The following is a 25,144-nucleotide window of genomic DNA, read 5'->3' as shown; positions in this document are numbered from 1 at the left end:
CCAACTGAAACACATGCATGCCACCAACCTGGTGTCTCCCTTTCTCTGCCCTGCTAGCTTTCTATGAGACAAAGCAGCTGGTGAAGATGTCTTCACAGTCATAAAAGCCATGTAGAACACAGGTTGTGCTTGCCCCAGTGCAGAACAGGACATGAATAGAACAAACATCCAGTATCTTTGCCAGGCTGGAAAAGCTGGGAAGGTGGTGACAGCTCCAGCAGTTTTGTGGCTAACTTGAATGCTGGTGTGGTTAGTGATCCAGCTGGGGAGTGACTGCTTAAGGACATAAATGCTTTTAGGCTGGGGGGGAAAGCAGGGCTGGAAGTTGAGTCAGGATTAAAGGAAGCTAGAACTGTTGCTCCAGGTATTGAAAGTCCCAGAGGGAAAATCCCAGAGGGAAAAAGCAAGAGAGACAGCAGGGAATGTGCAGGACCAGAGTGCCTCTGCCCCATTGGGTTTGCTCAGCCCAGCCCTTCCCCACTCACTCACAGTGTGATGGGATCAAGGTGCAGCCGTAAGGAGGTGCCTGCAATTTGCCAGCACAACTGTGTTTGGCAAGAAACCTCAGGCAGTGACACAGCCCCTTCTGTTCTCAGCTGCATCACTGCCTTCCCCCATCACCCCATCCAGCAGCCACTGCTCCCTCAGATCCAAGGTGCAAGAGCACCTCTAGCCTGCTTCACTCAAACCATCACACCAGCTTAACTGTGATAAAACACTCCCAACTTATCCAGCCTGGCTCATTTTTGACAGTACCAAGTTAGGTGTACCAGGCCTCAGATCTTAAATCTTAGGTAGAACAAGACACTGAATTTGCCTATGATTTGCCTCCCTCATCCATTAAATTTTATAGCATTACTAACGCACAGACACCTCCAGTTCCAGTGTTTCATAGAACAAGCTGCCCATTATTTTTGACAATTGCACTTTCAAAGAGAAACCTTAAAATACTACGTTTACAGCCATGGGTGATTCCCAGTTTGAACTTCCCATCACCATTGACTGCACACCAAGGGCAGAGAGCTGGCTTTCAAACATGAACAAAAGCTGTTGCTAACCAGATGCTCTCTTGGAGGCTTCTGATGAAGAGGCAGCACTGAACACAAGCTGACTGTGGCCAGCTCCTCACAGAATCCCACCACCTCTCCTCTGTAGTGCGCACTGACCTAGTACAAGCAGGAGCTCTTGCTTCTTCAAACCTTGGCTTCAGTGCTGAATCCCAAAGGCTTACAACATGCCTTCTGCATCTGTGTCACCTCCATCCTATCTTAAAGATGAGTGCAGCACTTGTTTGCATCACCAGCATTTCAAAAGCAGCCACTAAAAGGGACAGCAATATATAGCAAATCGACTTTCTCAAAGCCTTCCCACTTTGGTTTTTGAGCCTGGGCTGGTCACAACATGCTCCTTGGCAGCATGAGAACACACTGCCATCTGCCTGCTCCTCCTGAAGGCTGCAGGGTGCACCAAAGCATGGGTAGCAGGAAATGCAGGAAAGCAGGACTTCATCCTCAGAGAGAAATGAGCCAGGGACAAGTCTGCAAGTCTGGGATAGAAAGTATGGACAGCAAGTGGGCTCACCACAGGATGCTAGAGAGGGGCTTTTCATCAGCGACTGTAGTGATAGGACAAGGGGTGATGGGTTCAAACTGAAACAGGGGAAGTTCAGGCTGGAGATAAGGAAGAAGTTCTTTACTGTGAGGGTGCTGAGACGCTGGCACAGGGTGCCCAGAGAAGCTGTGGCTGCCCCATCCCTGGCAGTGTTCAAGGCCAGGTTGGATGGGGCTTGGAGCAAGCTGCTCTAGTGGAAGGTGTCCCTGCCCGTGACAGGGGGTTGGAACTGGATGAGCTTTAAGGTCCTTTCCAACCCAAACCATTCTACGATTCTATGATTCTATTTACTACTTAGGTCATACACAGGAAGCCAGGGAGCACATAAGGAAACACATGCAACTGAATTAACTTGCCCCAGTGAGATTTCACAAATAAAACAATCAGCATTTATTGTTGTATTACAAAACACTTCATATTTTGGCAATATTTTACAGTTTATCCTTTTTCTTCTCAGGGCCCTGTTGAAAAGGTATTGGGGGGGGGGGAGAAAAGAGAAGAATGTTGAAATCAAGATTAAATTTCCATGTCTTGCTTAAAAAAAAAAAAAAAAAAAAAAAAAGTCCTCTCAAACCACCCCAATCCCTCCCACCAAAATAAAACTCTAGTTTCACTCAATTCCACTATCCAAAGAGGCCATGGGTGAAGCTGCAGGCAAAACTCTGGCAATTTCACTATCAAACGCATCAAGAAGACAAACAAAACATTCACAGTGGTCTTCAGTAAGGTCTGTTGCGTTGATCATTTCTGAAGTCATTTCTGAAAGGGAAATGCAAAGTTATAAGGAATCCCCTTCAGCAAATAACAAACAGTCCTTTCAGCCATACATCTCCACACCAACTTCTGCGTATCCTTCTATGCTTGGACAGCCTCATCCGAAAACACTCACAGAACACACTCAACTGACTTCCTTCCTCTGGAAGCTCCCATGTGGAGTTGGTATTTCACAGCATAGTGTCCATGCACACATAAACAACATTCCTTTCCCACATCCCTATCAATTCCACAGCCTGTCTGCTCCAGCACCAAGCAAGGACAAAGCAAGTGCTTACCTTCCTCCCATTTTACCCCCATAGCCACCTCCCCGGTCGCCGCCTCTGCCACCGCGCCCTCGGTATCCTCTTTCTCCTCCATAGCCACCTCTCCCACGGAAATCTGGAGGGGATGCAAACCAACACATCAGCCAGGTTATCCAAAAGGCTGCAGTGGACAGGAGCACTTGAAATGCTTCGGAAGAGAGACAGCTGTTCCCTACACACCTCCTGATGGACGGGAATCTTCTGGTCTGGGCTCACCACACTGGTTGCAGGAATTCCTGCGAGCGAAGTTCATGTTGCCACAGCCCCTAGAAAAGACAAGGATCCCCCAGACTCAGTTGCTAAGAAACTCAGAGAGCATCCATGAAACACCACTGCCCAATTGAAATGACACTTACGGGTTAGGACAAACCCAATCACCATTTTTGGGTTCCCCACTTCTACCCTGGAAGCCCCCACCTCTTCCATATCCACCTCGTGAACCTGTAGACAAAATTATAGTCAGAATAAAGGAGGGGAAGTGTCTTTGATCTATACATGAGAAACGTTTATTAAGGACTGTCACTAGCTTCAGACCTGAGTGACAGACAGACTTTACAGGTGGAAAAAGTGTTTAATGTAAATACATCCCCATTAGGCAAGCCTCTGAAACTATATTAGGAATTCTGGAAGAAGCAGGGAGTGCCAAGGACAGTAAATGGTACCACGGCAGAATTCAGCATCTACCAGCTGAGGTTTTACTAGGTAGAAGACTTGGACAAACACATGTTTCAGCCACAACCAAATCTCAACAGCATTTGATGTCCTGAAGTTGATGTATTTGCATAGCTGAAATGTCCTGAAGTTGATGTGTTTGCATAGCTGAAATACATATGCCTATACAGGCACATTTCTAACTCAGGCAGATGGGGAAAAAGAAGCAAGGACAGCATGTGGTGGCCAGAAAAAGTTGCTCCACCATGTATTTATTATATATTCTTTTTCAGCAATAAAAGGAAACCTGATCCACTTGAATTGCCAATGGGTGAATATAAACATACTGTGTGTATTAATGAAATTTCATAAAGATTTAACAATGTCTATCCATCACACGTGGCTAGGCTTAGTCACTGAACCAAAACCACCCCAAACTGTCTGGATTTATGCCAGGATGCATCTGACAAGCACAGGGACACCACAGTTCTTGCTTTCTGCAGCAAAACACAGTAAGAACTTTTATACCAATTGAAGTTCTTGAAGAATCATTTTTGTACCAGCCTACAAAACTGCCTGATTTAAGAACTAGGAGTTGTTGACAGCCACCACACAAAGCATGCTTCCTGTAAAATGGTAATTAATATCCAATGGGCTACTCACAGAACTGTATTATGCAGAGAATCAGGGAGATAAACATCCATTTAATTGAAGGAGTCAGACATCCAACTGCTGCTCTAAGTCAGTAGCAGTTGAATAATTTACCTTGCCTGATACCATCTGGAAACATCACAGTATCTCAAGGCTTTGCTGTAATGAGTAAATATACTCACTGGGAATTCACACCTATATATGTGCAACCTGCATAGCCTCAACATCCTTGTTACTCTATCTCTTTCAAAGCAATGCTGAGACATGATCTGGAGACTCTCCAGTTCAAAAGGAGACTGTAAACTCTGTGCTGTGCAAAAGAGATTACAGATTTCAGTTTAGTGTGCCTGGTTCAAGCCTCATTATTCCCTTCCATGGCAGAATCCCAAAGGCCCCTATGCTCGACGAATCACTGCTTCAAAGTCAACTTTTATAAACCAAGAATAGCTAAAAAGCATTTCACTATTAAAAAACAAGGATTTTACAGATTTCAGTCCCCACCTCGACGTCCACCACCTCCACCTCCTCTCATAAATTCAGGCCTTCTGGTTGCAAAAGAAACTTTGATAACATTGCCATTGAATTCTTTTCCTGCGGAAAGACAGGAAACGAGAGAAAGATCAATACAGCTCTCAACGGCATGGCAGCAAGTTCAGAAGCACGGAAGTGATTTGCACATACAGACTGAATACAAAGCTTGTAAGACCCTCCTCAAGTTTACTACTATCAGAGAGTATCACTGTATTTTTGCATCAAGAATGCAAAGTTTTATATCATTGTATTTCTGGGATCTGCTGTCATCCTCCACTGAACCCACAATTTAAGAAAACCCTTGTTTTTCACTGTATATATAAAAGCACTTGGCACAAATTGTTAGAGCCATCCCCAAAGTCTAAAAACGACACCACGGCACTAACAGTATCAATACTAACACTATAGGAAACCCCTCCAGCTGCTGACACAGATTACAGCTCTGCTGGTCTGAGCAAGAAGTTATACTCTGCTGAGTGACATGATGCCACCTCTCATACTTGGGCAGGGATGACTGAGGTACAGCAGCAAATCTTAATGGTTTCATTATAGATTTTTGGTCTTAATTACAAGCTGCTGTTCCACCAAATGAGAAAGCCAGCACACAGAAAATAGTAAGAGCCACACAACAACCAGCATAGGGTTCCCAATGAGGTTACTGATTTGCTTCTTCAACTGCATGTTTCATTCATAAATAACCAGAAGAACAGGTACTCTCACCTACCGTCAAACCAGTCAATTGCTGCTTTAGCAGAAGGAGGGTCATCGAAAGATACTGTCGCTTCTCCCTTTGGTTTGCCCGTATCCTTATCTGTATAAAGATTTATCATAGGTTTGCCAGTCTTTTTGTTGGTCTGAAAAGAAAGGTTGTACACTTGGCATAGGAGAAATACTGGTAAAGCTAGTTCAAAGCTAAGTATCACTAGAAGGAAGATTCTCCTGGAGCTACCCTGCAGAAGCAGATGCTTCTGACTGAAGGATACTGACTGGCTATTCTCCAGGATGTAATGATGGGCCCAGTTTTAAGAGGAAAAAATGAGGTCAAGTGTAGGAAGCCCTAATTTAGAATCACAGAAACAGAAAAACCAGCCACAGAACACAGTAGCATACGTGCTGAAGTATGGGAGTGGTACAACAGATAGAGCGTCAGTATTAAGGATTATAAAGACTAAAGAGATGTGAAGCAACCTAAATGTCACTGGAAAAAATGGTGGTAGTGCTGCCAGCTTACAAATGAGCTATTATCTGGGAACCGAGATAAAAATACTATCTACAACTGGGAGTCAGAGTGAGCATCTGCCTTGAATGATACCAGTACTTTTCCAATACACTAGCTCTGCAAGTCCTCTTTCTTCTTACCAATGATTTCTCATTTCACATACCTTTATGATACCAATTTGTTTGAAATAGTCTGCCACTTGATCTGTTGAAACATCCTCTCCAAGTCCTTGCACGAAGATGGTGTTGTTATCAGAGTTGTCAGACTCTGAATCTAGGACAAAATAAGCTACATTTACCATGCATTTCTGTGGTAGCAACAGAAGCAACATTTTAAGCTCAGGTCTATGCTGCCCAGTAGCAGACCCTTAAATCTCAAAGACAACTTGCATGAAATAAAAGATGAGCTGAGAGCATCATTTTGAAGTTAACACTGTCAACTTCAAACACACATACACAGCACCTACAGATGCCACAGTAGGTCAGAGTACATTCAATAGCTGACCAGCATAGCAGTCACTGCTACCGCTGAACCCAGGACAGCCACACACTCAACTTATCCATGGAGCCAGGACATCCAAACCCATCAAAGCAGCCTATGTTTTAAATAACTCAAGTTCAGTGGAAGTGGTATGGCACTGAAAGCAGCTGCTGGGCTCAAAGGGATTCAAAGTTCATCAGCAAATTCTTACTTGCTCCACGAAAAGGCATCCAAAATTCACATGTGCTTTCACAAAACAGATTTATCTCAAGGAAGAGAAGCTTTAGTTAAGATTTCTTTTGAGCCATGGGAACTGCAGCCACATCCATCTTTCTAGCAATACATTTTAAAAGCAACTACCTCAGAGCTACAATGTACTCCCACCCACTGCTTGTTTTCTTACCAGCATCTGATCTCGGTCCATAATCCCTCTGACCTATGAAAGGGGTTTAAGTAAAAACAAAAAAAAAAAAAGAAAAGGAAAAAAAAAAAAGACTATTTTTAGCAAACATTTTCAAGTGACTTTTTTAGAAACAAGAAAATATTTAAAGCACGTATGTAATGCAGCTAAGATCTAAAACATTAACCAGAGATTTAGAGGCCATTTAGCTTAAAACGTTCAACAGAAGGTGTCTGTGGGACGTTAACGTGTTCTTTAACTTGCAGCACGTGGCAGTTGCCACACTGATGCTGTGCTGGTGTTCTCTTGCTGGTTGTCACATCACCAAGCAGTTTACCGCTTTGTTTAAGTTTTTACCTCTAGAACCTTTCTAGAAGCGTTTGTAACGTAAAAGAACAGAAACAAAAGAACAGAAAAGAAACAATCCGGTGAACATCACTGTCTCCACAAATTCGTTCATGCAATTTGACAAAGGAGAAATGCAGTTTATGGCTAAAAGTTTGGCTATTTAAAGAAACTCATGAACACACCAGCCTCACCGAAACACCATAATGCTTCTAGGAGATAGTAACGAGATATTATTGGTGGCTTTTAGATTTATAAAGGATTTCCACTGAAACATTTTTGGATACTCGGCACTTACCACCGTAATTTTTGAAGCCACCACGGTCACCACCACTGCAGAGGAAAAATTGAAGAAATGATTTCTTCCTTAAGTCTCTATGTGCTGAGCCCAAGGCTCAATCTACAGTTAACTGATCACAAGTTGAGAGTTACTGTCTGGCAGCTAAAGCACCATCTCTACGTTCTCCTCACCACTCATTCACGTTCAAAGCTTAAATTACATGAAAGTGAATAAATTCACTGGAGGAGAGAAGCCCTGAAGAGTATTTTAAACTAACCCACACACATGTTGTTGCTTCAATATTCTCTCCCATCCCATAAGGCAAAATGCCTGCTATTAAAACCTGGGGTTTCAAACAGACACATTATTTCATGAAGGTTAATGGGCTTTAATTGTGGGTGTAATTGCTCCTTTGGAATAATCAGTGCTTTAGGACTTCCCTCGAAGTAAGAAGAGCTGAAGTTAGTTAACCTCCATTGCAATGCATTTATATACAAGGGGCAAATGATCAGTATCAGCCATTCTCTGAGAAAGGGTCTGTGGGGACCTACTATTAGCACTTGACATTACAGAGAAGGTGTGTGTATGTGAACTTCAAAAGCAGAGGCCGTGAAGTTTTATTTCATTCATTCTGATACCTGTGGCACAAAATGTAGACCAAGTTAAGAGATTACACACATCACTTTTCAAAGGGTAGAAGGGGGTTTGAAACAGGAGTCATGCCTCTAATTATGTGCATGAAAATAAACCCTCACTCTTTTCAATGTCAATGTTTGTACTAGCAGGAGTTTTCACACCGGCATTTGTTAAGTGCATCCATGTTATGAACTTAACATAACCAGTATTCAAAGCCTTCAGGAAAAATATGACCACTGGGTTGTTTAGAAAGTCAAGAAACAAGCATCAGAAAGCCTCATGCTGCCATGTGCAACAACCCTGCTTGCCTCCTTCACACAGGGGGCATAGCTGCTACCTTAAGATTAGGCAGCTCACCTAATCCTGATAGCCTTCACACTCAGCAGCTAAAATAAAGCCAGCATAAGTTCAAACCATGATGTGGAGTAGCTAGGGAACTACTGTGCTAATATGAGTAGCCTCCTCACCACTGTGCTTCACAACTAAAGTCACTCCAGGCTTTGATTCAGTCTATCTGCCAACACACCAGAGTGCAACCATGGGACAAGCACCCCGGCAAGGGGCAATGGTATAAAATTAGGGAGTAACTTCTTGGCACTTTGTGCATCTGTTTTCTGTTACAGTAAATGCAAAGTGATGAAGGGAAGGTACTGCTTGCTTCACATTTATGAGGTAAAATCTGCCCCAAGTGAGGCATATAAAAGAAACGAGGTTTTAACAACTATTATCAAAGCTGTGTTAAGAGAGACATTCTTTGAAGGGTGACCGCCATTCTGTGGCAGTATGTAACATGACTATTAGATGTTTGGCACAACAGGCTATCACTTTTACTGGGACTTCTCTTATGCAATGTCATTTACTCCTATGTAACTCATTCTGCTCATTAAAGAAGTAAAATGACTAAATTCCACATGCAACATCAGAGCTGGTCTTTAGTCAAAGCTGGCTATTTTCAAGGACTGATGATAAAAAAAAACACAATAGTGATCATAAAATTGACTGTAAATACCTTTCTGCCACCTCCAATTCACTTCAGCTAAAAGAAAAACTTGATTATAATAATTTTCAGTCAGATGCCTGTTCTTCTAGGATTTTAACTCAACCATGAAAACATTATCAAGCTTTCCAGCCCTAGATTATGTCCCCAGTTCATCAGGAGAGCATTATCCAGAACATCTCTTTTCTGATTTCTAAGTATACAGCAGCAGGGCCATAAATTAGGACAAAATCCAACGATCTAAAAACATACAGAAAGTAAATTTGTGGTCAACACAGCCAGGACTTCACAGGGTTTTGCTGGGATGCTGGGGTAAAAATGCATGCACCACAATACTGAGAAGTGATATAGAGCTAGGTATATAAAATGTAAAGGAGGTGACATCAAATGCCTCATTTCCAACTTTGCAATACAGTAATTCTGTACCCCATACTAACAAGTGCAATCCATATTTTAATTAGATTTAATTAATGCCTGTAGAAATAGGGTTTTGCCCAAGTATGCTTTAGCATGGCATCTTCTGCTTAGTCTTGACTAACCAACCCAGCAAAAATCTGCATCAGTTCAGTGTCAAATACTTTTTGACTGATGACAGATTAATGCTTTCCCCCATTTTTAAGTCACATCTAATATGTGATTTATAAAGCTGCAGCATGTTCCCTTCCCGAGCTTGCTGGGCAAAGCTACCCAAGATCTCCAGGAGGCCCTTGGATATGCTGCAGCAAGCAAACTCAAACCCAGAAGCTGGTTGCAAGCATCTCAGATTCACCCGAGACCCAAAATTCAAGTCTCAAGCTGACTGAATTAGTTCCCACACCATCATCACAGAGCATGTGGAAAACCTAATATCAGTGCTTCACTTCCTACTGCTTTACCATAGGCCAAATACATGGGCAACCAACTGGAGTTTGGAGTTTTAACACCTTATGTTAGAATCATGAACAGGCAGCTAAAATTCAGCAATGTCACCAATAAAGGTAAGTGACCGCACTGCAAGCAGCCAGAGTGTCTGTGAGGCACCATTCATAGTGACAAAAACTTGCTGCTATGAAAGAAACATCATCAGATGTTCTTTTCCCCCTGTACCTGGTCATATATTTAAACATCACCTACTTGACTGTAACTGGAGTGCATCTGAATATTGCTTACTTCAGCTGGGAATCACTCTTTAAGTTAAAGGCACAGTTACATGGCAAGCTCAACACTACAGTTACAAGAAATACCTTTTTTAAATGGCAGAAGCAGCACCAAGAACTCAGGCACCAGATTTCAGTCTCCAACATGTATCTGTCTTGTCAAGCGTGTGGGAGTTGCACATAAGAATGTATTTTTACAAACAAGAAAGGAATGCTCAGTGCACCAATAAAGTCACTAACAGATGGCTTTTTTTTCCCTGCCTGTATTTACTGCCTCTTTTCATGTTTTCCCAAAGTCTATCTATAAAAGGCTGAGCTCAAGCATGAATATTACAAGTCAAAATACTAATTCTGAACACAAACCACACTTGTAAAATAAACCACTTGCACTAAGCTGTAGCTTCTTTTTTGTAACAATAATCTTATTCCCATTCATCATAGCTGATACAACAGTTAGGCTGCACAGGTAACTTTGGTTTATAGCACATCAACATCACTTCTGCATGAGAGAATAAAATCTATGCTGAGCAAAGTTGGGATTTCTATGACAAACCCTAACATAGCAGTAAATCCTCTTCTAAACTGCATCTGTGTAGTTCCACCACACAGACTGCACAAGCTGACTCAAAGGCCGAGCTTCTCCCATTTAGTCCCCAGACTCTAAGAGAAGGACAGTGTCACAGGTACAGCTACCCAACAGCCCAAATGGCTTTCTCAACATGAAAGAGCACAAACCTGCTTTGTATTGCTACTGTATTTCCCACTTAACCTGCTTAACCAAAACAATTCAGTCCCACAACCACAATAAACAATTAATTCGTTATTTTTCAGACAAGGACTCTAACAACAAGGGAACTAACTCTACAAGGAGACCTGGAAGAATAACTGGGTGTAAAACTGCATTCTCCAGACCTGGTGTACCTGCTTCCTAATCAAAAGAGCTCAAAGATGAGACTCTTCTACTGTGGGTTTAAAAACACAGAAAAGATTCTGCTTCTTAGCCAGAATACAAATGAGACCATGAATTTGTCAAGCTTTGCAATGAAAGGGCGAAAAATTCTACTAAAGCCCCCAAAGATGTAATTCAAGGCCATTAAAAAAAATACCTGAATGATTCTGAAACCCTGAGTTACTGAGATTAAAAAGTGAACATCTGACACAGAAGAAAATGATTGTTCTCTATCGTAACATCAGATACAGAATCTGAACAGGAACTTCTCGAAAGGTATTTTCTTTTCAGTGCTGCCTGACTTTGCACAGGCACAAAAGAAAAACGAGTGCTGAAAGCATTCATTACAGTACATATTCAAATCATTCTGCTTTTTGGAATAACAATTCATACCTTAACATTGCCAATGAGGCTTTGAAGTACTTTTAGAAAGGTTATTCAAAGAAATTTAAGCTCTTAGAATTTGAAAATGTTAACTGGACTTTGCCTCGAGTATTCCAGAATGTTTAGCACTTGCACACCCTTCTGAAGGTTCCTACATGCACGGTAGGTTTATACAGGCCACTGCGACTCACACGACTCCTGTGGGAGAATTGATGCTGCAGGCAAAGTCACTGTCTTGCAAGTGCAGGATGATGCTTGTAAGGGGGATGCAGCACCCAGCCCAACAGAGCAGGTTAGGCAATACAGCTGTACGAACACCAACCACTGAGTACAGCTCTTACAATGAGCAACAAGCTGCAACATGTTCTCCCTGTCCAGACAAAATCTTTCTTGCTTGCTAACACAGAAGAGATTCCTTTGCTATGGTCTTGAGTTAGCTATTAATGTTTTTAGTAATGTCAAAGAACAAATTACTTCTGTGTGTGTGTGTTGATAGAACTCAGTTACACATTACCTTCTAAGCACTATGAAAGTCAAAGCCTACATGGTTACAAGTATCTGTGTAGGCCAGACTTTTAGACAGATTATTTCCTAGTAGCTATGGATTCACGATACAATGTTAAGCATTAAAATGTGATCTGAAATGCTAACTGGTTACTGGAGATAGACTTGACATTCCGACACAAGCTTTTAGGGGAGGGGAAAAAAGATAAACCCAGGGAAATAAACCCAAGAAACTACCCTGAAACCCCACATTTTCACAGGACTAAACATTATTTCTTTCCTTATTAAAAGTTATTTTCTTCTTGATTATACAAGTTTGGTATTTAATTTAAACTTTACCCCTTCCTATTAGGAATGACTTCAGTAAAACACATCAGAAACAGAATTCTCCACCATAATTATGCAGAAAGACTGAATAAATATATATGACACTGTAGTTTCAGAGAAATTTCACTACAAACAGCACCAAAGACTGCATCACTTAATAGAAGTGAACAGAATTCCTACCAAATACCTTCCCACTTTGCTGTATTTTCCCCCACTTCTCCATTCACTCCCACTCTTTTTCTTTTGCCTTTCCAGTGAAAAAGCCAAAAGTGGCTTTTGGTTTGACCAAAAATGGTAATACATAACAACCCATGTATCACCTACTACATGGATGTGTGACGAGATGTTCCTTACAATTTGGAAAAACATGGGAAGAGGCTTTACTTCCACAGACATCAATTTCATTCACTTCAACTTGCAAAGACAGAAGTTTGTTTCAAAGTGATAAAAATCTACCCAAAGTAGGTTTTCTGAAGCTCACATTCATTCCTCTTGCTGGAAAGGGCTCACCTAAAGATGTTTTGTTAAAGACCCAGATTTTACCATAGGAATATGGAAAACCTTCATCCACAAAGAAAAGCTGATTTAAAAGCAATTGTTCAGTTTTAACTGAAAATTAATTTAGAAATTACTTTGCTGGTTAAGTTTCTACTATATAAAACCCCAGCAAACTCTAACATGAAGTAAGTATTAACACACGCTTGGAATTATGCTACCACCCCTAATTAGGAGTGCTAGGGTTCACCGATGTCATTGAAGCGACAAGTCACAAAGTACAATTTGAGACCACCTTAGAAGCAGGCAAATTTAAACTATGGTTTTCAAATCAATACTTTAAAACCAACCAAGTCTTAACACACTGTTAGATTATTTTCTTTAGTTAAGATCAGTTCAGTGTTGTACAATTAAGAGTTCTTTGTCTGGAGTTCCAGCAATAGCCCACAACCGTGCAGCCTATTAAAGGGCAAGTGGTGTCGACAAGCAACACTCCACAGCTCATTGGAAGCTCCCACATCCTTACTTTTCATCAGTGAACACTCTACACCCCCAACCACTTCACAAAGGGAATGAAAGGGTAGCAAATTGTGATCGCTTATTAAGAAATATAAATGTCATCTGGCCTAATGCAACAGGATTTAAAGCAAAGGTCCCAAACTCTGGCCTATGCATGAGATCATCTGCATGCACTACATTAAATATGCACATAAATTTTCTTGACAAGAGCAAGGCCTAACACAATGGCAGAAGGGGTAACAGGGTTATTAATATTTAAAATCTACTTAAAATAAATGGGTTGAAACTGACCGCTAAGCCAATAATACAAACTGTATTTTAATAGAAGTTTAAACTGAAACCCACCCAAACCACAAAACAACCCAGTAAAGAACAAGTAATGCTATTACTAGGAAGCAGAAAGATACTTAACCACCTTTAGTGTAATTATTTGCCACTGTAAAGTCAAAACTTCCCTGCTAAAATGTTAGCTACCTTAGCTATGAATTGTGTAAAACCTTCTCAATCCCTGGCTGTTAGTTTTCTTCTAACTGAAAACAAACTGTTCCAGGTTTTACAGTATCTTATTTTAAGGGACAGGCTCAGGCAGCTTGTGTATTGCAACTCATGTAAATAAAACACAGCTACATGTCATAATCTGAAAGCTTTTCCTAGGGAAAATGTGTCTCTGTGCAGTGCAGAAAGGTTTAATTTTAGAAACCTCCCATTTTAAAAAAAATCTAAATCTGAGCCATATTTGGAATAGACATATAATAAGCAAAAATTAAAGCCAGCTAAATAATAAGAAACAAGGGTAGGGAACTGCAGGCACAGGAATGAGATCACTTACCTATATCCAGACATATGACCTCTTCCATCCATGTCATATCCCCCTCTACCTCCTCCCTGTGACCCGCCATATCCTCTATTATCTTCTCCATACCTACTCTTTTCACGACGATCATCTGGAGGAATGAAGAGAACAAAACATGAGTGAATTGTAGTGCAAACTGCAGTGAAAATTCCCACCCTACAGCTTTTCCTCCCCTGCTCTGCCATTTAAACCAGGAAAGCATCAACTCCTAAATCTCTTATGTTATCTACACCACAAAGTAATGGAGCAAAGTTTGAGTTTGCTCTGGTTCTCTCTCTTAGCTCCCAGAGCCACAAGATATTTTCAAATGTAAACACTGTTCCTCACACTCCATTTCCCAAAGTTAAACACATTGTCTAAAATATACTTTGCATTCTACTTCCGTATCACCTTCCCAGTTTGCAAAAGGCATCACTGAAGACAGAACAAGGATAAAGAGTGTGGGTTGTGCCGCTGGTGTGAAGTTACTGCAAAGAGAAGGGTTGATCTTAAACTTCTCATTTCCTTCTATCTCAGAATTCACCTACACAGCATAAAGCTGGAATGTGAAGTGCAAATCCCTTCATGACTGATCAAGACGTGCCACCTTCATGTAGGAAGAAGGTTGAAAATGGCTTAGGAAGAAAATTCCATCTAGATTTTGCAGAACTCAGGGATATGGACTCCACGAGGCTGCCTCCAACAAATGCAACTATTTTGGGGCCCCAAGTTTTTCATCTCTGCGTAATGTTTTGAAAGTCTTAACAAATAAAACATTCCCCAAGAACAGTAACATGAAAAAAAGAGTTTTAACTACTCATTAAATCAACTGCCCATGAATACAATCCAACTATTTCACAGCATTTCTGCTCAATTTTACTAGCCAACATTGAACTTAACCTGTGAATTTTACCTTGGCTGTTGTGGCTATAGCTTCCCTTCTGAGACTGGTAGGATTGCTGAGAATGGCCATATGAGCTTTGGTGCTGGTTATAGCCTGACTTTTGGTCATATGAGCTCTGGTGGCCATAGCCCGACTGCTGGTCATAAGAGCCCTGGTGGCCATAGCCCGACTGCTGGTCATATGAGCTTGACTGCTGGTCATAAGAGTCTTGGTTTTGTCCATAGCTTGACTGCTGGTCATAAGAGCTTTGGTGCTGACCATAGTTTGACTTTTGTTCATAAGAGCCTCTTCCACTTAAAATAAACAGAATTGGTATTAATAGCTAAATGTTCACAGAATAGAGATCAAAATAATGGCTGATAATTCACGACATTGCTCAAACTTCCTAATCCCAGTTACCTCTCAATCATTACTGGCATACAGATAGGAAAATACTGTGTTTCGCCTCTGTCGGGATGTATCTGGCTTCTGATAAAGACAAGGTGGAAAACTGTACACTACCACTGCTTTCAAGGCATTCTCCATTTCCACTGTAAATGTAACTTATGAGCATCACTCGCTGTACATACCCCAGTACAACGCTGCTTTCTCCCCTCTCCCAGTAGCATGACTACTGATGGATACATGGGCTGATGGATAGCCCATGAGCTGCTGAACAACAAATCCTTCTCTGCAGAACTGCAGGGAACATGCCTGCTGCTCATATTGTATTATGCAGCTCATACCTGCTGCCTATGAAACAAAAAAGTGCCCCAATTTTGCTTTCACTGAATTGCAGCTTATATTTTCCTGGGCCTTCTACCATTTGGCCAAGAACTGTTCTAACTCTTGTGATGTCCCCCATCATACTTGCAGTTCTCCTCACTTTAGTGTCATTTACATACACTATCCAACCAACTTCCATCAGAAACACTGACCAATATCACATCTAGGATATTGCAATACAACATGGCTACACATTCTAAGAGGCAGCTGTAACTCTTCTCTGACTAGTAACAACTTCAGAGCAATCACAAAGAGATCTCACCTACATCATGCTTCCCTTGTAGAAACAAGTGTTATAAAAATCTAGAGAATAGCTCCAGTTGGGTTACCCTTTCATAGCAAGACATTAGATAGGTTGATGAGAAATTGCATCCAGGAAACAACGGCTGTTACTCACACCTTTGTTTTCCCCCTGGGTACATAGCTGTGGCTTAACTGTATTGTTTTTTCAGTAACTGAAGTTAATCACTAACCTCTGCCACCCTTTCTTCTCTTCCTCCTCCCTGCTCCCACCCTTTTCCAAAGGATGAGGCACTATGTTTGCCCCTCTCCAGTCTTTGGTAATCATACTTGCTAGCCAAAATGTCTCAGAAAAGCAAACAATAAAACCTAAGAGCCTACAGAGAGTCTCCACTAGCTTTTCAAAGCACTCTAAGGTGAAGTCCATTGTATTCAACCCATCTCAAAATACCCCACAGGCATAAATAACCATCTAGTCTGCTCTGCCCCAGTCCTAGCCTAGATCTCAGCTTTAATATAACTAATCCCAGTGGCAAAGAGCTTGTGAAGACTTTTTGTTAATATCTTAAGAACAAGTAAGCTTCACTTTGCACAACCTGGAAAGAACCATCGTTGAGAGCATCCACTATTTGCTGGTTTTCCTTCCTTACCTCCCTTAGGAAGTGAGAGCTACAACTTTGTGGCTATCCTCTTCAAAACCATCACCATTTAATTTCTCAACTTCCCCTTACTTGTTGCAACCATACATTGAAGAGTTCCCCTCCAAGGTCTCTTTTTTGTTTTCCTGATCAAAACCAAATTGTTGGAGAATCTATACTCTATTGCATTTTTTCCCCACTGGATGTCGACAGTTAAACCCCACGTTATTGCGTAGTCCTTTGTACAGCTCTAAAATGCTCAGAAAATAAAGCAAAGCAAAACTTAACCATCTACCAGCCTTTGTTAGGGATGTGTAAAAGACACAGGGAATGACAGCACCTACTGCTGACAGATAAAGACCTTGCTTGTTCACATTAAGACGTTTTGTAATGATAACTACAAAAGCAGAAAGCCAGTACAGATCTGTTCAAGTCCAGACTGCTTTATCAGTTTGCAAGAATACACAAAAATATTTGGACCTTGAAAACAAGAATGAGGTTTAGTACAGACTGTATTTAAAAGGCCATATGATCCTTAATTAAGACATAATGGAAGCAGCAACCTTAGGGTGTACGCACAAAGCTTATAAGTTAGATAACAAAGGTATTCAAGCAAAATGTGGCCTTGTAAGCAGTTAAGGGCAGCTGGGTTGTATTTTCCAACACACTTTCAAAACTGTATCATTAATCCTCCTGAAACTTACTGGAGGTACAATATCCCTTACAAGAAAAATACATTGGCAATAGTGTGAAGTACTGAACCAGAGTGCACATTTAAGTTACTGATGAGGATATAAAAACATGTTTTGAGAATCCTACTTGGTTGGAAAAGGTATTTCTTGAATGACATCTCTGAATCCTTTCCTCTTCCTTCAAAAAGAAAAGGCATTCTAAGTCAAATAAGAAGCCTGCAAATCTAAGAACAGCTAAGAATTTCCTTGCTGACAGCTTGTTTGAAGTTAATAAAGGAGTATTGTAAGTTCATACAAAAGAACGCGACTGGAGAGGTATCTGATACATCTTTTTCCTAATCAAAATACTCTCTCTACCAGTTTCATTCTTCATTTTAGTCACTATCCAAAGACTTTCTGAAGTGTATCTCCTCATACTCCTTGACTTCAAAATAACTGTATCCCATCCTTCTTACACAAAGAAATATTCTTCCTTTTCCTCCTGCTCTTTCAGGCATTAAAAATGTTTTAAGAATGTGGATTTTCAGATGTTTGTCCTTTTTTTAGCAATGAAATTTGCTATAGCTGTAGTTAAAAACATACAACTACTAGTCAGCACTGTAAATAGATCCTGTTAATCTCAGCCTCCTTACCCTCTGGACGACCCTTTCTGCTGCCCCTGACTGCCATAAGACTGCTGGTTGTACGAGCTCTGACTCTGATTTTCATAACCGGATTCATCATCATATCCCTGGGAATCTTGTCCATAACCTGGGAATGGAGGAAGAAAATTTTTAGTAAATATTCACCTTTTAATTACTGCCAATGAATGTAACAAGCTAGCCAAACCTGTTTGATTTTGTCCATAGCTCCCATGATAGCTTCCATAGTTCTGTCCATAGGAAGAATTGTCTCCACTCTGCCCATAACCAGAATATCCCTGTAATTTCAAGAACGTCCTCACATAAGTGTAACTTCCAGCAGCTAATTACAGTTGCCCTTTACTAGACACAACTGCAGACATCAAGCTGAGAAAGGAATTCTTCCTGGCCCATATATGGTCACCCAGGAACAATCAGTTTTACTCAAGGAACATCTGCTATGAAAGACATGATGGATTTTTTCACCTTACCTGTGCTTGGCCATAATTTTGACTGCTCTGATTGCCATAGGACGAATAGCTGTAAGAGAAAAATGCATTTAGTAAATGCTGACAGTGCCCTCCACATGGGTTGGAAAGAAAAGGTATTTTTGGTGTTAAGTTTCTTTTCATTCCAAACCAAGTGTTTAATCCACGTACTGCAGTTGTAGGCATACTGAATCAATGAATTATTGGTTACCACGGTTGCCTGTCAGAAGGCAGAAAAGCTTATTCTAATTTCTGCTCCGTTTCAAATATAAGTACATAAAAGTTGGGATTACGGTCATTTGACATTCTTCAGAATCACAGAAACTGTTATCATGTGAAACCAAAGCATTTTAAGTTTTGCAGCATACTCTTACAAAGTTAATTTTACTTTAATCAATTATTGCCAAGTTGGCATCTGTTGGACTATTCAGGAATATCATCATCAAAAACACCCACATTTGAGATCATACTTACTTGTTATTCTGTCACTTTAAGACTTCGTGAACAGAGAGAACCACCATGTGCTGAAACTCGTATCATATTCAGATATGAACTCAAACGCACACAGTGCTATACACATAGAACCTTCTGACTTTCATTAGCACAGTCAGTATTAGCCATGATTTTCATACTTCCATAAAACCACTTATGTTTCACCAATGAAAATACTATACCACCCCACCCTCCAAACTTGAGCTATTTCATGAGCAGGCTTTTAATTTTCACAATTATGAACAGTTATCAGATGGAAAACTGAAATTTCACTTCTATACAAGTACAGAAGTAAATATAGAAGGAAATACGATACATATTCTTTACACCTATATGGCCCATCATCTTTCCACTTACATAGCTTTGGCTAAAATCTTGAACAGCTTAAGGCAGTTACATGAAAAATACTTCTCTATATTCATGACATTTCCTAAGTTCTTTCAATGTCATTCCAATATAAACCTGCTCATTGTCTTCTCTTCAGGAAGATTTCTTCCCCTGGTTTATAAGATATATTAATAAAGGCCCAGGGCAGCAAGCTTTCTGCACCCATAACTCCAAGAACATATAAACACTTTGTTATGCTTGAAGAGTCAAACATCATGGTGGGAATACTAAATAGCCTTTTATTTTGCAGATTTAATTGCTAACAGCAAAACACCCCCCCACACACACACACATACCTCTGCTGGCTCCCAGACTGACTGTAACTTCCAGAATCTAGAAAAAGAATTAAGTCATATTGAGAACTTAAAATTAACATTTTCTTCTTCTACTTACTGTAAAAGGAAGAAATCTGGGGAGAAGGAAAAAGGTTCAAATACACTGGATAATGCAACTGCTTCCCATGCAGAGTGAGACAGCTTCCTCTTTATTAGCAAATGCTAAGACTGGAAGAACAGGAGCACAGGGTGCAGGGAACACGACACAGGAATGGCCACTTTGAACTTTCTTTTTGAAGGATATGAATTCCATTTTCAAGGAGCCTCTTCAAATATCCAGGCCTGTAAAACCCCCTCTAATGGCTATCAAAGACAGTGCCATCACCAATGAACAGAAACAATGCAGCAGCTTTAGCAGTCAAGCAAAGCTAAGCAGGTCAGTCCTACTGAACCCCTTTTTAAGATGCCATAAGAAAACTCTGCCTAGCAAAGGGCAAAGAGACAGGCAGAATATGGAGATGTAAAATCAGGGATGCAGGAACCATGACATTTCCCTTCCCTAACATTGCAAAACCAGAAACATTAATGATAGCTCAAACCGTGCAGGAATAAATTCATTCACACAACACAACATGCCAGGCAGGCATTATGGGTATTATTTCCAATATAAACATCAGTTATCGAGAATATCTATTCTGGAAACACACTGGAAAAATATGGATTTCAAAAGATGACCTGAAGTTAAAATAAAAATCACTGAAATGGTTTGACTGGTTGTATTTAAAGTACAGCAAACCCCTACTACCCGCTAGCTGGAATTCAGTAGGGTGTTTGTCTTTACTTATCAGTGTCTGTTTATCATATTATTTTAGCTTGTTAATCTCAAAATGATGGATTTCCTCATATTTTTATGTCTGCATGTATCTAAATTTTGTAATGCAAATTCTTACAATTCTCTGTTAAAAGCTCTTACTAACCAGGGGAAAACACACATTCCTACTGGTTCAGCTTCCCAAACCAGCAAACAGATGCAGGCACCCAGAACACATACACATTGCTCTATCAACCTCAGACCCTTCAGAATTCAGACTGTCAAGAGCAGGCTTCATCTCTTCAGAGATACCCTCACACCCCCAAGCTGCTCAAAGCCCCACCAGCTTCTTAACTACACAGATTCCATCCATCTGCTGCTTAGGAGGGAGTCTCAATTCCTCTTGACATTCTTGCTTGAAATTCCCACCTTCTTGTCAAAATGCAGACAAGAAGGTGGGAATTTCCCTTTCTCTACCAGCCTGTCACTCTGGGTAACAGCCCTGCAATTCTTCTCTTCCTTTCAAATCACTTCAAGGACTTGTACAAATATTGTGGTGCTGTGGTCTAATAAAAATTGGCAGGAACGTTTCTGCTTCCAGCCCCGATTTCAGTCTTTCCCCAAAGCTCTGTCTCTAACCTCTTAAAACTGACTGAAAAGCTGAAATCAAGAATTAATTACAATGCAAGATAACTGTCATAAACTAGGAATGACTACAACCATTTTCCAATCAAAACACTCCTCAAATTGCTGAAAGCCTGTTCATTATAACCTCTGGTTATAAATCAGATCCTACTTACACATATACTTAAACACACGTGTATGTAATTCCAAGATGAGGGTATCACCTAAGCTCTTCAGACATGAAGCAGCATTTTTAATGGTAGAGTATCTCCTCAAAGCAACATAAAGTGGCAAATTTCATATTCTGCAAGAGAAAAGCTTACTAAAAGCTAAGATGTGATGGAAGAATGTTTCATTCCACACATCCTATACAGGAGTTTCACTCAGATGTGAAACATTCTCCTTCTGCACTGCTACACAAAGATTTCATTGCCTTTTCATAATGAAAAGCAATTAAAAAGCCAACCTAAAAGTACAGCTCCAACATGTTGAGTGTTCATAATGAGATGAAGGTCAAATTTTGATGTTATTTCAATTTAAATGATCACAAAGATGAGTATTAAATAGGCAACCACTTTCAAACCTCTGGTTTAACTTGAAAATTTATATGCCATTAATGCTGCTAATTAAAGGAAAGCATATTAACGGTTGTATCAGAAAGAATTCTTGACTAAGGATGCAATGAGCTATAAAGTGAATGACTATATTTAATCTCCTTAGCTTCTCACTTAAACTTCTGCCAAACCACAACATTTGGGAAAAACTTTGGAAACAACCACATAAGGAGCCTGTAAAATAGGAATAGGCAGAATCAGAGGATTCTCCTTTATTTACACATCCTTCACTGGATCTCTTAGCCTACAGGCTTCTGATTGGATTGATTTTGGTGGGCTCCATGGGGACAAGAGACCGTTAAGGATTTTTGGAAACAACAGACAGTTTATTCTGGGAATTCCTGGATATACAAACACTTTTTCTGCACGTTTAGAAAGCTCCAAGAAGACTCTCCTGTGGATGTAGTGGGGCACAGCACAGCAGTCACCCTGCACCACCCAGGACATGTGTTCTTCTTAAGATAGAGGAACCTGCTGCATGTATTTGAAAACTAAAGTTCTCACACACAGCAATCCATATGAAGCAGCAGCGTTGCTTTTGTTGTATTCTCATCAGAAAAAGAACCCCATATTTGAACACCACCATAGACTAAAACCAGAGGAGACCCTCAGGTGCTTGACTGCAATGTATCTGAAGGCTGGGAAGAAAGGTTTTCGTTTACTGTCAAACTTCACCCATTTAGTGAAGAATTCATGGTCTGAACTCATTTTACAGTATCTTTGGACAGGCTTTCTCCTAAGGGTAAAGAATTGTTCCTTGCATCAAAGGATTCCTTCAACATACCTTGCTTTGGTTTTGCTCTCTATCATTCATATATGTATATGTGAGACGACACTAAGATGGCTCAAGCCTAACAAAACACGGCTCACTCCACAAAGCACTTACGGCTTTGGGGAATTCCTGCTCCCATTCCAGGATACACTACCTATCCACGGCTTCACAGGGACACCACTGCTGCTAAGACCTCCAATGGGATGAAAACCAGCAACACAACGTGCTTGCAGAAGCCCCAGGAAAAGCTGGGCTGCATCAAGTCATCCGGGACAGCAGAGCTGCTGTCTCCATACCCAGCTAAGGGCCTCCATTGGAGAATTACAGCCAATTTTAAGCCCACTGTAGGGGAGCATGGAGCTACCTCTTCACTGTGCTGGTGGCTAAAGCAGAACATAGGGCAGATACAGCAGATACTGGAACACAAAGGTGGGTCCCATGCCTGGGGAGCAGGAAGGGGCCGTTTGCATGCCATGAGGGAAGCACACAAATCATGTGTGGGGAGTGGCATCATCGAAGGATGGATCAACACAGTGGGGGAGAACACACAACACAAAGGGGGACCATGACCCTAAAGGAGGGGCTTACATCTCACACCGGAGGGGGGGTTCATGAACCAAAATGGGGCTCACATCTCACGTCCTGGGGAGGGAGGCACAACCCAAAGGGGGACCCACAGGCTGGGGGGACCCCCTTGGGATCCCCCCACCCCATTGCGACACGGGGGGGCGTGGCCAGGCCGAAAAGGGGCGGCCCCGGGAGGGCTGGCGGAAGGGGGGCTCCCGGGGAGGGGGCGTGGCCTCGATAAAAGGGGGCGTGCCTCCCTTCCCCCGCTCCGAGCGGGCGGTAAGCGGGGGGAAGGGAAGGTGTGAGGGGCAGGGGGGGAATGAAGAAACCGCGTCTCCCCATAACATGGCCGCGGCCTTCTCCACACCTGCGCCACATGGCGCTCGCCCACCCTTCTCCGCGCCCACACCGCCACACCCGCGCTTAGCGACAGGAAACGGAACAGCCACCAGCGCCCCCCTCCCGCAGCCTGGCGGGCCTGGAAGCACCTACCCGAAGCCATGGCGGCGGCGGCGGCCGGTAACCGGGCTGAAGGGGAGAGAACGACGGAAAGACCGAGCGCCGCGCCAGACGCGCGCACACTGAGGCACCCGCAGCTCGCGCGGACTGCGGGGCCCCGCAGCCAATCGGCGGGAGCGGCGCCTACCACTCGTGTGGGGAAATGGGGGTGGAGGGGAAGGGCCGTACCAAGTGAGCGCGGTGAGAGGGGGGGGCGGTGATGGGGGTAGCAGGGGATGTGCTCGACGCTGTAGGGGGATGCGCGGGGAGGGAGATTGATATATGATTAAATCGGTTTAATTTACACGCAGGGTGATGAGAGGGATGCTGGTGAGCGAAGCAGGGCATGTGCCTGCTTGTGCATCGCCATTTGGGGCAGGATGCTAAGGCAGTGATAGGACAAGGGGTGATGGGTTTAAACTTAAACGGGAGATATAGGTTGGATATAAGGAAGAAGCTCTTCCCTGTGAGGGTGCTGAGGCGCTGGCACAGGGTGCCCAGAGAAGCTGTGGCTGCCCCATCCCTGGCAGTGTTCAAGGCCAGGTTGGACTCAGGGGCTTGGAGCAAGCTGCTCTAGTGGAAGGTGTCCCCGCCCGTGGCACGGGTTGGAACTGAATGAGCTTTAAGGTCCCTTCAACACAAACCAGGCTGCGGTTCTATGACAAAGTTAAAAGAAAACATCCAAAATCTGGGTCCTAAAATGAGAAAGGTTCGGCAGAGTTTCTGACTGTCTCAAAAAGGCAAATATTGACTTGGAGAGTGGCTTTCCAAGCAAAGGGGTCATGATGTTGGGAGCCACTTCTGGGAAAGGAGGGACATCAGAAAGGAAGATTAAAGAGGAACGAACCAAAACAGGAGTGAAAGCAGCATTGATTCTTCCATCCGGCTGGGGTTTCAGCAGTCCTGTCTCTCCTTTCAGATCAAGCTGCCTTCCTGTGAGAGGGAGAGCCAACAGTTGCACGCTTTCTGTCTGGTGGCAGCCTGCACATGCTTCAGAGAGGTTTTACCCTCAATCTTTTGCTTTTCAAGACAGTGAAGGGTATTCTCTGGTTTCAACTAATGGGTTGAGCAGATTTGCAAGTAATATGGGCTGTTTCTTCCCCCCTGGGCATAGCAGCAGGAAGCAAATCCCACTGCCACAGCCTAAAATCCATTTCTGCAGAGCAAGCAGTGGCCAGAATGATTACAACAAAAAAGGGGGTTGAGCTCTCTGCCCGGCTTTTGGTTCCTCCTTGAAAAGCTTCATCTCCTCCAGCCTCGACATCTCCTGCACCGTTGGCCTTCAACAACCTGGGACCCCTCAGCGGGATTAGGGCAGATCCCAAACAATGCTCCATCCAGTCAGGGGCAGGGTGGGAATGCTGGTGGGATCTTTGGCTCTGTGTAGAGTTTCTCAGTGCCTTGGTGTTTCTGAGAGACTAAAGGATTCCCATGAATGGAAAATGGCATTAATTGAGATGGAGCGATGAGTTCCCGTGAGCCTGCTGACACAGCCGTGATGTGTTCTCCTGTTGCTCCCAGTCAAAAGCTTTGAAGCTGGGATGGAGAAAAGATGTCAGCCTCTCAGTGCTCTGCTCACCCCCCTTGGCTGGAGGCGATCCCAGCCCCTTCAAACTCTTTCCCCACTTTGCAAAATCAGAGGGGGTATGGGAAGGTGAATCATAGAATCACACAATGGTTTGGGTTGGGAAGGACCTTAAGATCATCCAGTTCCAACCCCTGCCGTGGACA

General features: G+C 42.3%; 1 protein-coding gene across 1 annotated transcript; it reads right to left on the bottom strand.

Annotated features, from left to right (window-relative positions):
* Nucleotides 1-1,674: 1,674 nt before the first annotated feature.
* Nucleotides 1,675-23,502, bottom strand: LOC308227305 (TATA-binding protein-associated factor 2N-like). Its single transcript, XM_080629794.1, has 16 exons — nt 23,408-23,502; nt 19,549-19,585; nt 18,377-18,425; nt 18,094-18,184; nt 17,898-18,015; nt 14,940-15,223; nt 14,024-14,138; nt 7,266-7,300; nt 6,626-6,658; nt 5,906-6,015; nt 5,248-5,377; nt 4,494-4,583; nt 3,047-3,131; nt 2,871-2,956; nt 2,664-2,766; nt 1,675-2,370 (listed from the first exon to the last, which is right to left on the bottom strand). The coding sequence occupies exons 1-16, from the start codon at nt 23,415-23,417 to the stop codon at nt 2,331-2,333; spliced, it is 1,416 nt and encodes a 471-aa protein (XP_080485920.1). The 5' UTR covers nt 23,418-23,502; the 3' UTR covers nt 1,675-2,330.
* Nucleotides 23,503-25,144: the final 1,642 nt, after the last annotated feature.

This window comes from Psittacula echo (genome assembly GCF_963264785.1).
Source record: "Psittacula echo genome assembly, chromosome: 15".
Lineage (NCBI taxonomy): Eukaryota > Metazoa > Chordata > Aves > Psittaciformes > Psittacidae > Psittacula > Psittacula echo.
The sequence above is the reverse complement of the archived record's forward strand: the minus strand, read 5'-3'. Positions and strand labels throughout refer to the sequence as shown.

Bases quoted from the DNA above. Each gene is read 5' to 3' on its own strand.
- LOC308227305 (XM_080629794.1), bottom strand. The intron at 4,584-5,247 runs GTAGGTGAGAGT...GTCTTTCCGCAG, and splicing joins AGCAATTGACTGGTTTGACG to GAAAAGAATTCAATGGCAAT. The intron at 2,767-2,870 runs GTGTGTAGGGAA...CATCCCCTCCAG, and splicing joins AGATTCCCGTCCATCAGGAG to ATTTCCGTGGGAGAGGTGGC.